Source organism: Oncorhynchus keta, chromosome 12 (assembly GCF_023373465.1).
Source record: "Oncorhynchus keta strain PuntledgeMale-10-30-2019 chromosome 12, Oket_V2, whole genome shotgun sequence".
Taxonomy (NCBI): Eukaryota; Metazoa; Chordata; class Actinopteri; order Salmoniformes; family Salmonidae; genus Oncorhynchus; species Oncorhynchus keta.
In genome coordinates, this window is record NC_068432.1 from 4,248,118 (window position 1) to 4,263,003 (window position 14,886).

At 47.0% G+C, this 14,886-nt stretch overlaps 1 protein-coding gene across 4 annotated transcripts in view; it reads left to right on the forward strand.

Annotated features, from left to right (window-relative positions):
• LOC118391752 (serine/threonine-protein kinase 32A) overlaps positions 1-14,886 on the forward strand; it is a 71,386-nt gene that overhangs the window by 41,607 nt on the left and 14,893 nt on the right. For all 4 annotated transcript variants that reach the window (XM_052457629.1, XM_052457631.1, XM_052457630.1 and 1 more), the window contains 6 exons: positions 4,577-4,614; positions 6,331-6,420; positions 7,113-7,216; positions 7,976-8,092; positions 12,621-12,746; positions 13,561-13,689. In XM_052457629.1, the coding sequence (XP_052313589.1) occupies positions 4,577-4,614; positions 6,331-6,420; positions 7,113-7,216; positions 7,976-8,092; positions 12,621-12,746; positions 13,561-13,689 (604 nt within the window). The remainder of the gene's footprint in view (positions 1-4,576; positions 4,615-6,330; positions 6,421-7,112; positions 7,217-7,975; positions 8,093-12,620; positions 12,747-13,560; positions 13,690-14,886) is intronic.

Genomic DNA, 14,886 nt, shown 5'->3' on the forward strand with positions numbered 1-14,886 from the left:
TTTAGAAAATGAAGTAGTGTCTGATCATTACAGAGAAGGACCATTATGAGCAACTTTATGAAAATGAGAACGAATGCAAAGATGGGGTTCCCTGGGGAAATGAGGTTTTCTTCATCACATGTCATTTTCATACAATGGACAACAAAGACAGTAGGGTTGTTCTTTGGAGTGTCTCTCTCTGTTTCATCATTGATCTTTGATGCTCATGGTAAAGTCTGTGTGATCTGTCCCCTGTGCGGTTCTCAAAAAGGATGGCCTGGTCCACACATGTCCCTCTCCTCGGGTTGCTCTGGTTTTTCCATGGCCCTACCTGCTGGTTGAAACACACGCATCACAACTACACACACACACTAGGCTTGTGCGGTAAACCATTGAAACTATTTCTTTGAAGTTTTTCAATAAATGTGAACATTTATACCTACTTTTTAAGTAAATACCTTCAGACAACTTGTACAATTACATTGGGAGATGAAGCAGATCGCATTCTTCATTTCACCTGTCACATTATTTTACATTATGAAGCTTACCGTAGTTCCCCAGAACAGTCGACAGAGTCACGTGTTTGTTTTTAACCAGCACAACAGAAAGAGTCCAGCTGTGTACTTGCTAGTTAGCTACAGTGGCAAGAAAAAGTGTCACACCCTGAAAAGTATTCTTTCTTTTCCTTGTTATTTTGGTTAGGTCAGGGTGTGACATGGGTGATTTATGTGTTTTTCGTCTTGTCTAGGGGTTTTGTATGTTTATGGGGCTGTTTCCTTTCTAGGTAAATTGTATGTCTATGGTTGCCTAGATTGGTTCTCAATTAGAGGCAGCTGTCTATCGTTGTCTCTGCTTGGGAACCATATTTAGTCAGCCATATTCTGTGGGTACTTTGTGGGTGATTATCTATGTTAGTTGCGTGTGTCAGCACAGTTTTCTTATTATGGCGTCACTGTCGTTATTTGTCTATTGTTACGGTTCAGTTTACTTCATGTTCTTTCTTCAATAAAGAAGAATGTATACTAACCACGCAGCGTTTTGGTCCTCACCGTCTACTCCATACGACGATCGTGACAAAGTATGTGAACCCTTTGGAAATACCTGGGTTTCTGCATAAATTGGTCATAAAATTTGATCTGATCTTTGTCTAGGTCACAACAGTAGACAAACACAGTCTGCTTAAAATAATAACACACAAACAATTACACGTTTTCATGTCTTTGAACACACTGTGTAAACATTCACATTTAATAACTGGTTGACCCTCCTTTGGCAGCAATAACCTCAATAACGCTTTCTGTAGTTGCGGATCAGACCTGCACAGCGGTCAGGAGGAGTTTTGGACCATCCCTCTTCTTAGTTTAGCAATATTCTTGGGATGTCTGGTGTGAACTGCTCTCGAGGTCATGCCACAGCATCTCAATCAGGTTGAGGTCAGGACTCTGACTGGGCCACTCCAGAAGGTGTATTTTCTTCTGTTGAAGCCATTCTGTTGTTGATTTATTCTTTCTGTGTTTTGGGTCGTTGTCCTGTTGCATCACCCAACTTCTGTTGAGTTTCAATTGGTGGATAGATAGCCTAACATTCTCCTGCAAAATGTCTTGATAAACTTGGGAATTCATTTTACGTCGATGATAGCAAGCTATCCAGGCCCTGAGGCAGCAAAGCAGCCCCAAACCATGATGCTCCCTCCACCATACATTACAGTTGAGTTGAGGTTTTGATGTTGGTGTGCTGTGCCTTTTTTTCTCCACACATGTGTGTTCCTTCCAAACAACTCAACTGTAATTTCTTCTGTCCGCAGAATATTTTGCCAGTAGCGCTGTGGAAGATGCAGGTGCACTTTTGCAAACTTCAGACATGAAGCAATGTTTCCTTCTGTGGTGTCCTCCCATTAACACCATTCTTGTTTAGTGTTTTAGGTAGTCTAGACTCATCAACAGAGATGTTAGCATGTTCCAGAGATTTCTATAAGTATTTAGCTGACACTCTAGGATTCTTCTTAACCTCATTAAGTATTCTGCGCTGTGCTCTTGCAGTCATCTTTGCAGGATGGCCACTCCTAGGGAGAGTAGCAACAGTGCTGAACTTTCTCCATTTATAGACAATATGTCTTCCTGTGGACTGATGAATATCAAGGCTTTTCGAGATACTTTTGTAACCCTTTACAGCTTTATGTAAGTCAACAATTCTTAATCTTCTGAGATCTCTTTTGTTTGAGGCATGGTTCATATCAGGGAATGCTTCGTGTGGATAGCAAGGCAGCTCTAACCAACATCTCCAATCTCGTCTGATTGATTAGTCATTAGCCTAGGGGTTCACATACTTTTTACAACCTACACCTACAATGTTCAAATTATGTATTCAATATAGACAACAAAAATACAATAATTTGTGTGTTATTAGTTTAAGCACACTATGTTTGTCTATTGTTGTGACTTAGATGAAGATCAGATCAAAGTTTGTGACCAATTTATCCAGAAATCCAGGTACATACTTTTTCTTAATAATAATAATAATATATGCCATTTAAGTGGCTGAATTAATAAGGAGACGGGGCATCATATAGTGTAGCTTACCGCTGTGTTTGAGAAGTCAACGCACTTTGGATGAGTTATCTGTACAGCTGCCACTGCTATCTTGAGTTCCTTGCACTTTTCTCGGCCCCTCAGTCTGCTCCTCCCACTACTTATCCTAGCAGAGCATACTAGCTAACGTTCAATCGCTGGAAAATAAATGGGACGAATTGAAAGCACGTATACCTTACCAATAGTACATTAAAAACTGTAATATCATATGTTTCACCGAGTCGTGGCTGAACGACGACATTAAGAACATACATCTGGCGGGTTATAAACTCTATCGGCAGGACATAACAGCAGCCTCTGGTAAGAAATGGAGCAGGGGCCTATACATATTTGTACACAATAGCTGGTGCACGATATCTAAGGAAGTCTCAAGGTTTTGCTCGGCTGAGGTAGAGTATCTCATGATAAGCTGTAGACCACACAATCTACTTAGAGAGTTTTCATCTGTATTTTTCGTAGCTGTCTACATACCACCACAGACCGAGGCTGGCATTAAAACCACACAGCTGTATTCCACCACACGCAACAGGAAAACGTTAATCCAGAGGCGGCGCTCCTAGTGGCCGGGGACTTTAATGCAGGGAAACTTAAATCAGTTTTACCTCATTTCTATCATCATGTTAAATCTGAAACCAGAGGGGAAACAATTCTAGACCACCTTTACTCCACACACAGAGACGCGTACAAAGCTCTCCCTCACCTTCCATTTGGAAAATCTGACCATAACTCTATCCTCCTGATTTCTGCTTACAAGTAAAAATTAAAGCAGGAAGCACCAGTGACTCGTTCTATAAAAAAAGTAGTCAGATGAAGCAGATGCTAAACTACAGGACTGTTTTGCTAGCACAGACTGGAATATGTTCTGGGATCTTTCCGATGGCGTGAAGGAGTACATCACATCAGTCACTGGCTTTATCAGTAAGTGCATCGAGGACGTCATCCCCACAGTGACTGTACGTACATACCCCAACCAGAAGCCATGGATTACAGGCAACATTCACACTGAGCTAAAGGGTAGTGCTGCCCCTTTCAAGGAGTGGGACTCTAACCCAGAAGCTTATAAGAAATTCCTCTCTGCCCTCCAACAAACCATCAAACAGGCAAAGCGTCAATGCAGGACTAAGGTCGAATTGTACTACACCGGCTCCGGGACTTGTTGGAAGTGGCAGAAATTCTAACTCTTAAACTTAACCTTAACCCTAACCCCTAGGCTAGCTAACATTAGCGAGCTAGCTAATGTTAGCCACCTAGCTACAATATGTAACATATCATACGTTTTTTGCAAGTCCATAACATATTGTATATTTTTCCAAATTTGTAACATATTGTACTTTTGCAAATTTGTAACATAGTGTATGTTATGTAAATGTGTAACATATAATACAAATTGTAATTCATAACATTTGCCAAATGGGTGATGGACATCCACAAGTGAATACGGATTTGCGAACAGAATAATGCAACATTTTCTGAGACCAGGTTGTCCTGACTGGGCTGGAGAATCAGGTCCTCGGAATTAGGATGTGTTCTAAATGGCACCCTATCTATCCAAATAGACAAATAGACTGCACTACGTTTGACGACAAGGCTCTGTGTGCAGTCTATTTGGATAGATACGGTGCCATTTAGGACACAACCTGATTCCGATGGCATGATTCTCCAGCCCATTTGGGATGCTTTGAGTGTTTGGCTGGAAAGCACAGTTCCTGTCAGTCCAATTTAAAGATGTTGGGACATTATTGCTAGTGATATAACTGTGCTTGATATATTGTGCATTTCTATGTGTGTTGTTTTTGTTTATTTGTTCTCGGCCGATATTGTTCTAAGGATGTAACGTGACATGACACATTTTTTGTTGTTTAGGTTTTGTTCTCTGTCCAACAACGATACAGTATTGTCATGGTGATGTTGATGGAGATGGTCAGTGACCTAATACCTAATGCTGCTCTGTTTCTCTCTCTCTCTGTGTGTGTGTGTGTGTGTGTGTGTGTGTGTGTGTGCTTTTCCAGAGACATCAAACCTGACAACATTCTGTTGGACGAACACGGTAAGACGGCTCAGCCAATCATATCTGATTTAAGTCGTAAATTATGTATGTATGCAAATTATGTGGTGTGAGAGAGAGAGAGCCTGTCTCTTTTGCACCCAGGCCTTGAGATGCTATTAACTTCAACGTTATTTCTTTCTCATGCTGTGCCTGTGCTCTTTATCCAGACATTACCTTCTCATGTACACGTCCCCTGATCATAGCCTGTCAACTACAGTAGATGTCTGAATGCAGTAGCCTCGGGACTGAGCTGCTCTCCTGGAACACCATGTGTCATTACACAGGAGCCGAGTCCAGCTCAGCCTGGGTTTTTCTACCTTTTACCACTGAACTTTGAAAAACAACACGGGTCAAAAGGGCATCCCCATGAAGTGTTTTCAAAGAGCACAGAGTCCTGGAAGAGTTTACCTATCTTTACCTCATGTGCCCTTTCTGATGAGAATAGCATTTGGTATCTCAGCAAAACAATGAAGTCATGTCCGGGTACAGGAGACGCACTAAATGTGATGTCCTCGGGGTGTGTCAGGGAGCTGAGGGATATAGTTTCCTTGGCTACTCAGCCGGAACTGACCTCCCAGGTTAGTGTGATTGTTTGTGTCTTTCTCTCTCAGACAAAACCAGACAAAACACAGAAAGCGTGTGCCCAACGTGAGGTAGCATACACAAATAGGGTATGTCTGTTATTAAAATATGTTTGACACGAAAATCAACTGTACTAGTTGATCAGGCTCCGGTCTTGTCCCATCTTGATTACTGTCCGGTAATATGGTCAAGTGCAGCAAAGAAAGGCCTGGCAAAGGCCATTCAAAATCCTATTTTCCCTAACTCTAAACCTAACCCTAACTGTACTCTTACCCTAACCCAAACCTTAACCCAAAAACCTAACCTTAACCTAACCGTAAACCTAACCCTAACACTAATTCTAACCTTAAGCCTAAACCCCCTAGAAATAGCATTTGACCTTGTTGGGACCAACAAATTTGAGTTTGTTTACTACTGTTGTGGGGACTTCTGAATTAAACACACACACACATTATGGACACACAATGTATACACACACACACACACAAAGATTTTCTGTTAATTACCAAAATTACACACACACACACACACACACACACACACACACACACACACACACACACACACACATTCAAAATACAACTCTACAACACACACAACCCTACACACACACACACACACACACACACACACACACACCTGGTTGGGACACACACACACACACACACACACACACACACACACACACACACACACACACACACACACACACACACACACACACACACACACACACACACACAGCTTATAAAAAAGGGTGTTCAGTGTGCATGGCCCACACACAGAAAGGTTAGCTGGTGACTTTGGCAGCAGGCACTGAGGCTGCTATTCCCTCTGTGACCTGCTCTAGGACGCTGCACCATTTAACCCCCCAACCAAATCATTCACTCACGGTGACCACATTTTGAATGCAGCCAGAGTGAACTGTGGGTTCAAACACAAAGAATGCCCTATTACTAACGACTGCATAAACTCGTGCACCCCACCCAGCACAGCACCATGTAGGGCAAAGACAGTTGTATCTGCTTGATGCCTGAATGCTGCCTTAAGTAGACTGCCTATAAACCTAGTTTCAAATCAATTTGTAATCAAGAATTTCGAAAAACGACTTTCTTTCCTGTTTCCGTTCTACAGGACATTGTCACCTGACGGACTTCAACATCGCTGCCATCGTCAAAGACGATCTAAGAGCCACGTCTATCGCAGGGACCAAACCATACATGGGTCAGTAACGACACAACACTTATACCACTGAGCCAATGTAAAGGCGACACAGCTCAATGCTACGGTACTGTATCCTTCTAGTTTCAGAGTAAATATATCTCCCTTTCGATGTGGATGCTTATGCCTCTTACATTTCCCTTCCATAACGTATCATACAGTATCAGATCAATGTTGTTCCTTCTGCTCTGGGGGGGGATCTGATGTAAATGAATAGAATTACAGACTGATTCCAATGTGGAGTTCATTGACCCCGGGTCCTGGCCGACCGGTGTGTCTCGTCCAGCCTGATTAAGAGGCATGACGAATGGATCGGTTTAGTGGGACACCGAGGAAGCAGCGGAGAACAGAAGAGGAGATGGAGGTGGTGGAGAGGATGGAGGAGGAGAGGATGGATTTAGATCCAGACTGACGTAAAGGATCATGTATAATTTAATAGAAAAATGTACATTCATATTCCAAGTGTTCAGAGGTTGGGATCTCCAGGAACATTCATTTATTTATAAAAAGGACCAGAGTCCTTTTTTTGGTGAAGGGTTTTGAAGGGCTTGGTTCTAACGTTTCTTTGTGAGTTTTCAGTAGCAGTTTTGATGGGTTCCTTTTTTGGTTCCATTTAAAAGTGTTTGTTTTCAGTACTAACTGGTACTACTGTCCAGTCTGGATGAGCAATGACAGCTGTGCCTCCCTCCCCCCAGCCCCCGAGCTGTTCCAGCCACACGAGGGAATACACCCTGGCTACTCCTTCTCTGTGGACTGGTGGTCTCTGGGCGTCACTGCCTACGAGCTTCTTCGAGGACAGGTACAGAAACAAAGCCCATCCCCAGCCTGTAAATAATGCATGCTAAAAACCTACAATACATGCTGTTACTGCTCCTAGAATAGCCATTGAAGTAAGAGAAGAAGAGACAGTGACAACACCTTTCTCTCCAAGCCTGCCCTTGAGATGATCCCTTAATATAACCATGGAAATAACCCTTAATATTATCATGAAAATACCCATCTTAGCCAGCCTCACCATTCAGATGAAGGTGTAATTACCCTAGCTTGGTCCTGTTTGTGCTGTTTTACCAACAGATCTGGGACCAGCCTGTGACTACCCTCATGGCATATCTTTAGTTAGGAGAGGAAAAGACAGGGAGGGCAGGGGCAGGACTCCCACTAAGCCCTTGCTGAGTACCTACTGTAGTATGACAGGGTCAAGCTGTACAGCAGCCCTCTCCCCAGGCCCTAAACCCCCTCTCCCCTCTCCCCAGGCCCTAAACCCCCTCACCCCAGGCCCGGCTGGATTGGACTATCAGTGGCAGCCAGCCCTGGCATCCTTAAAGCACCACACATCAATCACTGTCACAGCCCCAGCCATAATCTATCCCAAACACAGGAAAACTGTCTCTCCCCTGAGAGAGGTAAAACAGCATAAGAATGATCTGGTCTAGTTTAAACCCAGATGTAGACATTTCTCTTCAGGCAGTTTTAGGGACTATTGTGTGTATCTCTGTGTGAGGACCCGGTAACCCTGACGACCTCTGTGTGATAATAATGTTCTGTCCTGGCCCTCCAGAGGCCGTACGTCATGCGCTCCAGCACGCCGGCCAATGAGATCCTCCAGATGTTCCACAAGGTCAACCCCAGCTACCCCATAGCCTGGTCTGTGGAGATGAAGACCATGCTCAGAAAGGTACAGAAAGATCTGCATACTGTATACTGTAGACACTTGGTCACCTTGTATTTCATCCCTAAATTCCCTGAATGAATAATAAATAGTGCATTGTTTTTATACTGTATGCTACTGACAACCGGTGACCTTTGAGCCATGATCTTGTTTACTTGAACTATAGTTGTATTTGACCCATACATTCCTTGAAAGACTAATTGTTACTATATGCAAGGATGATCGATTTTGTAAGCCATGTATGTCGTATCCTTTGTCATCATGAGGTTATAACTGGAAGCCTATAAGGCTGAGTGATCAGATTCTATGTTGGTAATTCTCCACAGCAGACAAGCTGTAGCTCAGTGCTGAAGTAGCCTACCCCCACACCACTCATCTACATTCCTGTGGTGTGTGTGGTGTGTGCGGTGTGTGTGGTGTGTTTCTGCTCTTCCTCCTCTTTGCCTCCCCTCTCCTCTTGTTCTCTTCACCTCCCCTCTCCCCTTGTTCTCTTCTCCTCCCCTCTCCTCTTGTTCTCTTCTCCTCCCCTCTCCTCTTGTTCTCTTCACCTCCCCTCTCCTCTTGTTCTCTTCACCTCCCCTCTCCTCTTGTTCTCTTCTCCTCCCCTCTCCTCTTGTTCTCTTCACCTCCCCTCTCCTCTTGTTCTCTTCTCCTCCCCTCTCCTCTTGTTCTCTTCACCTCCCCTCAACTCTTGTTCTCTTCTCCTCCCCTCTCCTCTTGTTCTCTTCACCTCCCCTCTCCTCTTGTTCTCTTCTCCTCCCCTCTCCTCTTGTTCTCTTCTCCTCCCCTCTCCTCTTGTTCTCTTCTCCTCCCCTCTCCTCTTGTTCTCTTCTCCTCCCCTCTCCTCTTGTTCTCTTCACCTCCCCTCTCCTCTTGTTCTCTTCTCCTCCCCTCTCCTCTTGTTCTCTTCTCCTCCCCTCTCCTCTTGTTCTCTTCACCTCCCCTCTCCTCTTGTTCTCTTCACCTCCCCTCTCCTCTTGTTCTCTTCTCCTCCCCTCTCCTCTTGTTCTCTTCTCCTCCCCTCTCCTCTTGTTCTCTTCTCCTCTTGTTCTCTTCACCTCCCCTCCTCTTGTTCTCTTCACCTCCCCTCTCCTCTTGTTCTCTTCTCCTCCCCTCTCCTTTGTTCTCTTCTCCTCCCTCTCCTCTTGTTCTCTTCACCTCCCCTCTCCTCTTGTTCTCTTCACCTCCCCTCTCCTCTTGTTCTCTTCACCTCCCCTCTCCTCTTGTTCTCTTCACCTCCCCTCTCCTCTTGTTCTCTTCACCTCCCCTCTCCTCTTGTTCTCTTCACCTCCCCTCTCCTCTTGTTCTCTTCACCTCCCCTCTCTTTCTTCACCTCCCCTCTCCTCTTGTTCTCTTCTCCTCCCCTCTCCTCTTGTTCTCTTCTCCTCCCCTCTCCTCTTGTTCTCTTCACCTCCCCTCTCCTCTTGTTCTCTTCACCTCCCCTCTCCTCTTGTTCTCTTCACCTCCCCTCTCCTCTTGTTCTCTTCACCTCCCCTCTCCTCTTGTTCTCTTCACCTCCCCTCTCCTCTTGTTCTCTTCACCTCCCCTCTCTCCTGTTCTCTTGTTCTCTTCTCCTCCCCCTCTCCTCTTGTTCTCTTCACCTCCCCTCTCCTCTTGTTCTCTTCTCCTCCCCTCTCCTCTTGTTCTCTTCACCTCCCTCTCCTCTTGTTCTCTTCTCTCTCCTCCTGTTCTCTTCACCTCCCCTCTCCTCTTGTTCTCTTCACCTCCCCTCTCCTCTTGTTCTCTTCACCTCCCCTCTCCTCTTGTTCTCTTCTCCTCCCCTCTCCTCTTGTTCTCTTCACCTCCCCTCTCCTCTTGTTCTCTTCACCTCCCCTCTCCTCTTGTTCTCTTCACCTCCCCTCTCCTCTTGTTCTCTTCTCCTCCCCTCTCCTCTTGTTCTCTTCTCCTCCCCTCTCCTCTTGTTCTCTTCACCTCCCCTCTCCTCTTGTTCTCTTCTCCTCCCCTCTCCTCTTGTTCTCTTCACCTCCCCTCTCCTCTTGTTCTCTTCACCTCCCTCTCCTCTTGTTCTCTTCTCCTCCCCTCTCCTCTTGTTCTCTTCACCTCCCTCTCCTCTTGTTCTCTTCCCCTCTCTCCTCTTGTTCTCCCCCCCTCCTCTTGTTCTCTTCTCCTCCCCTCTCCTCTTGTTCTCTTCTCCTCCCCTCTCCTCTTGTTCTCTTCTCCTCCCCTCCTCTTGTTCTCTTCTCCTCCCCTCTCCTCTTGTTCTCTTCTCCTCCCCTCTCCTCTTGTTCTCTTCTCCCTCCCCTCTCCTCTTGTTCTCTTCTTCCCCTCTCCTCTTGTTCTCTTCTCCTCCTCCTCTCCTCTTGTTCTCTTCACCTCCCCTCTCCTCTTGTTCTCTTCTCCTCCCCTCTCCTCTTGTTCTCTTCTCCTCCCCTCTCCTCTTGTTCTCTTCTCCTCCCTCTCCTCCTGTTCTCTTGTTCCCCTCTCCTCTTGTTCTCTTCACCTCCCTCTCCTCTTGTTCTCTTCTCCTCCCCTCTCCTCTTGTTCTCTTCACTCCCTCTCCTCTTTGTTCTCTTCTCCCCCCTCTCCTCTTGTTCTCTTCTCCTCCCTCTCTCTCTTGTTCTCTTCACCTCCCCTCTCCTCTTGTTCTCTTCACCTCCCCCTCTCCTCTTGTTCTCTTCACCTCCCCTCTCCTCTTGTTCTCTTCTCCTCCCCTCTCCTCTTGTTCTCTTCACCTCCCTCTCCTCTTGTTCTCTTCACCTCCCCTCTCCTCTTGTTCTCTTCACCTCCCCTCTCCTCTTGTTCTCTTCTCCTCCCCTCTCCTCTTGTTCTCTTCTCCTCCCCTCTCCTCTTGTTCTCTTCACCTCCCCTCCTCTTGTTCTCTTGTTCTCTCTCTTGTTCTCTCCCCTCCCCTCTCCTCTTGTTCTCTTCTCCTCCCCTCTCCTCTTTGTTCTCTTCTCCTCCCCTCTCCTCTTGTTCTCTTCTCCTCCCCTCTCCTCTTGTTCTCTTCTCCTCCCCTCTCCTCTTGTTCTCTTCACCTCCTCCCTCTCTCCTCCCCTCTCCTCTTGTTCTCTTCTCCTCCCCTCTCCTCTTGTTCTCTTCACCTCCCCTCTCCTCTTGTTCTCTTCTCCTCCCCTCTCCTCTTGTTCTCTTCTCCTCCCCTCTCCTCTTGTTCTCTTCTCCTCCCCTCTCCTCTTGTTCTCTTCTCCTCCCCTCTCCTCTTGTTCTCTTCACCTCCCCTCTCCTCTTGTTCTCTTCTCCTCCCCTCTCCTCTTGTTCTCTTCACCTCCCCTCTCCTCTTGTTCTCTTCACCTCCCCTCTCCTCTTGTTCTCTTCTCCTCCCCTCTCCTCTTGTTCTCTTCTCCTCCCCTCTCCTCTTGTTCTCTTCTCCTCCCCTCTCCTCTTGTTCTCTTCACCTCCCCTCTCCTCTTGTCTCTTCACCTCCCCTCTCCTCTTGTTCTCTTCACCTCCCCTCTCCTCTTGTTCTCTTCTCCTCCCCTCTCCTCTTGTTCTCTTCTCCTCCCCTCTCCTCTTGTTCTCTTCACCTCCCCTCCCTCTTGTTCTCTTCTCCTCCCCTCTCCTCTTGTTCTCTTCACCTCCCTCTCCTCTTGTTCTCTTCTCCCTCTCCTCTTGTTCTCTTCACCTCCCCTCTCCTCTTGTTCTCTTCACCTCCCCTCTCCTCTTGTTCTCTTCTCCTCCCCTCTCCTCTTGTTCTCTTCTCCTCCCCTCTCCTCTTGTTCTCTTCACCTCCCCTCTCCTCTTGTTCTCTTCACCTCCCCTCTCCTCTTGTTCTCTTCACCTCCCCTCTCCTCTTGTTCTCTTCACCTCCCCTCTCCTCTTGTTCTCTTCACCTCCCCTCTCCTCTTGTTCTCTTCACCTCCCCTCTCCTCTTGTTCTCTTCTCCTCCCCTCTCCTCTTGTTCTCTTCACCTCCCCTCTCCTCTTGTTCTCTTCTCCTCCCCTCTTGTTCTCTTCTCCTCCCCTCTCCTCTTGTTCTCTTCTCCTCCCCTCTCCTCTTGTTCTCTTCTCCTCCCCTCTCCTCTTGTTCTCTTCTCCTCCCCTCTCCTCTTGTTCTCTTCTCCTCCCCTCTCCTCTTGTTCTCTTCACCTCCCCTCTCCTCTTGTTCTCTTCACCTCCCTCCTCCCCTCTCCCTCTTGTTCTTTCTCCTCCCCTCTCCTCTTGTTCTCTTCTCCTCCCCTCTCCTCTTGTTCTCTTCACCTCCCCTCTCCTCTTGTTCTCTTCACCTCCCCTCTCCTCTTGTTCTCTTCACCTCCCCTCTCCTCTTGTTCTCTTCACCTCCTCTTGTTCTCTTCACCTCCGCTCTCCTCTTGTTCTCTTCACCTCCTCTTGTTCTCCTCACCTCCCCCCTCCTCTTGTTCTCTTCTCCTCCCCTCTCCTCTTGTTCTCTTCACCTCCCCTCTCCTCTTGTTCTCTTCTCCTCCCCTCTCCTCTTGTTCTCTTCACCTCCCCTCTCCTCTTGTTCTCTTCACCTCCCCTCTCCTCTTGTTCTCTTCACCTACCCTCTCCTCTTGTTCTCTTCACCTCCCCTCTCCTCTTGTTCCCTTCTCCTCCTCTAGTTGCTGTGTATTGACGTGCACCAGCGTGTGTCCTGCCTGGCTGAGCTGCAGGATCTAGACCTGCTGTCTGATGTCAACTGGGACGCTGTGCTCAGCAAACAGCTGCCCCCTGGCTTCATCCCCAACGTGAGTCAGACCACAACATTACGCCAACGTTGCCACGACGTCGCCACAGCCCAAAGAGAGAGGGGCGTCACCACGGCCCCTCTGCTGGTCTGAGAAGGCCGTTACGGGTCATTAGAGCTCATGCCCCTTACACACACACACACACACACACACACACACACACACACACACACACACACACACACACACACACACACACACACACACACACACACACACACACACACACACACACACACACAGCCTCTGCATCTCCTCAGGTGTTAGGAAGCAGGTGTGTGACAGGCAGGTGAAATGACGAATGCAAGGTAGTGGCGTCGTCAGCCGTCATGCAGTAGGTCGAGCTGTTCGGTTGGCACAGTGGGCTAAGCTTGTACCTACCTCCCATCCTTGCACAAACTTACCAAGCCCAGCTTGTCCCAACCTCCAACGCCCGGTCGTTTGGTGCCAGGGAGCGGAGCTTTGGCTTGTGAACCCTCGCTTCATACCTGACAGCTCATGGAGGAGTTGAACGATGAATGGACACTGATTTAAGGGGACTATCAGCTGTAGACTGATAACAGCAACATTACATGCTGTCATTGGTTACCAAGCTAACAGGAAATTACAGTATCGGATTCCCTGTAGTGTGTTATTATAGAGGGTCACCTCAGCCGGCCAGGTAGGAGAGATAGGGAAGCTTGATCGATTGAATCGACATCCTCTCTCTATAGAATAAAAGCTTCATCCTGTATTGTCTTTCTTCCTCAGCTCCTTACCAACAACTGCCCTTTAAATGCTCCTCCTGTGTTGTGGCCTTCTGTTCCTCTTCCAGAGGCGGAGGCTCAACTGCGACCCCACCTTTGAGCTGGAGGAGATGATCCTGGAGTCCAAACCGCTGCACAAGAAAAAGAAAAGACTAGCCCGGAAGACCAGAGAACAGGGCTCCAATGGGTCCCCCCAGGTAAAGCCTCACCCTAACAGCAAACCCCTGCCTCTCAATGGTTCCACTTCCTTCCAGAGCTCACCATCAGTCACAAGAACCGACTGTGTGTGCATGTGTGCCCATTTAGCTCGGCGGCAGGCGATATGTAGCTTTTAGTTTGTCCCTTAAATATGTCCCGAGTGATGTAACGGATGGAAGAAGCACATTTCTTATCTGAATAAATGAACGATGTGGACTTTCCATGAGTGAGGGAGAAGGAATGCAATCACTCTCTCTCTCTCTTTTCCTTTTTTTCCCTCCCCTTCACACTTTCTCTACTTCCACATAAATCAGCCACGTCCTCTCTGTGTTTACTCCGACCATGAGGATAACACCCTAAGGTTAATTTGATCCCCCAGTAAGAGGGGGGTAAAACACACACAACCACACGAAAAAGAGCTGGAAAGATTGGCATCAGTGATTTCATTGAAGGTGCTTTTTCCGTGCTGGTGGGCATTCATCAAGCGTCTTCCTCCGTTTACGGGCAGAGAGTGCTGCTCTGTACTGGACTGGCTGCTGTGACTGCTGCTGGGGGCCATGTTGTTTAGGATGCCACTTGTTCCAAATCAAATGGTGTCTGTCACATGTGGTCGAATACAACAAGTGTAGAGTTTACAGTGAAGTGTTTACTTACGAGCCCTTTCCCAACAATGCAGTTAAAAAGTGAGAACATTCACAAATAGATCAAATGAAATACTAACACAATAAAATAACAATAACGACTAAATATACAGGCTACATACCAGCACCAGGTCAGTGTACTGGGGTACGAGGTAGTTGGAGTGATTGATTGAGGTAATATGTACATGTACTGTAGGTAGGGGGTGAAAAGCAGAAAGTCTGGGTAACCATTTAATTAACTGTTCAGCAGTCTTATGACAGACAGTCCCACAACCAGTCAGCACCCACTCCTACTCCTGTCCCCTCCCTTCTCCTCGCCTCCCCTCGTCTTTTCTCCCCTCCCTCCCCGTGCAGCTTCTCTACTTTTCTATTTCTCCTTCAGTACAGCAGACTGCTTCTGTTTGCCGTCCCAGTGTGAGTGATTGAGTTACAGCCTTTTAAATGTTGTTTACCCAACACGAGGTGGTGCACATGAACGCACATGATCGGAGGGACTTTATCGGCTAATCAGGAACCATCGACTAAACGCCTCATGTCAAAGGGCCGTTATAAAGT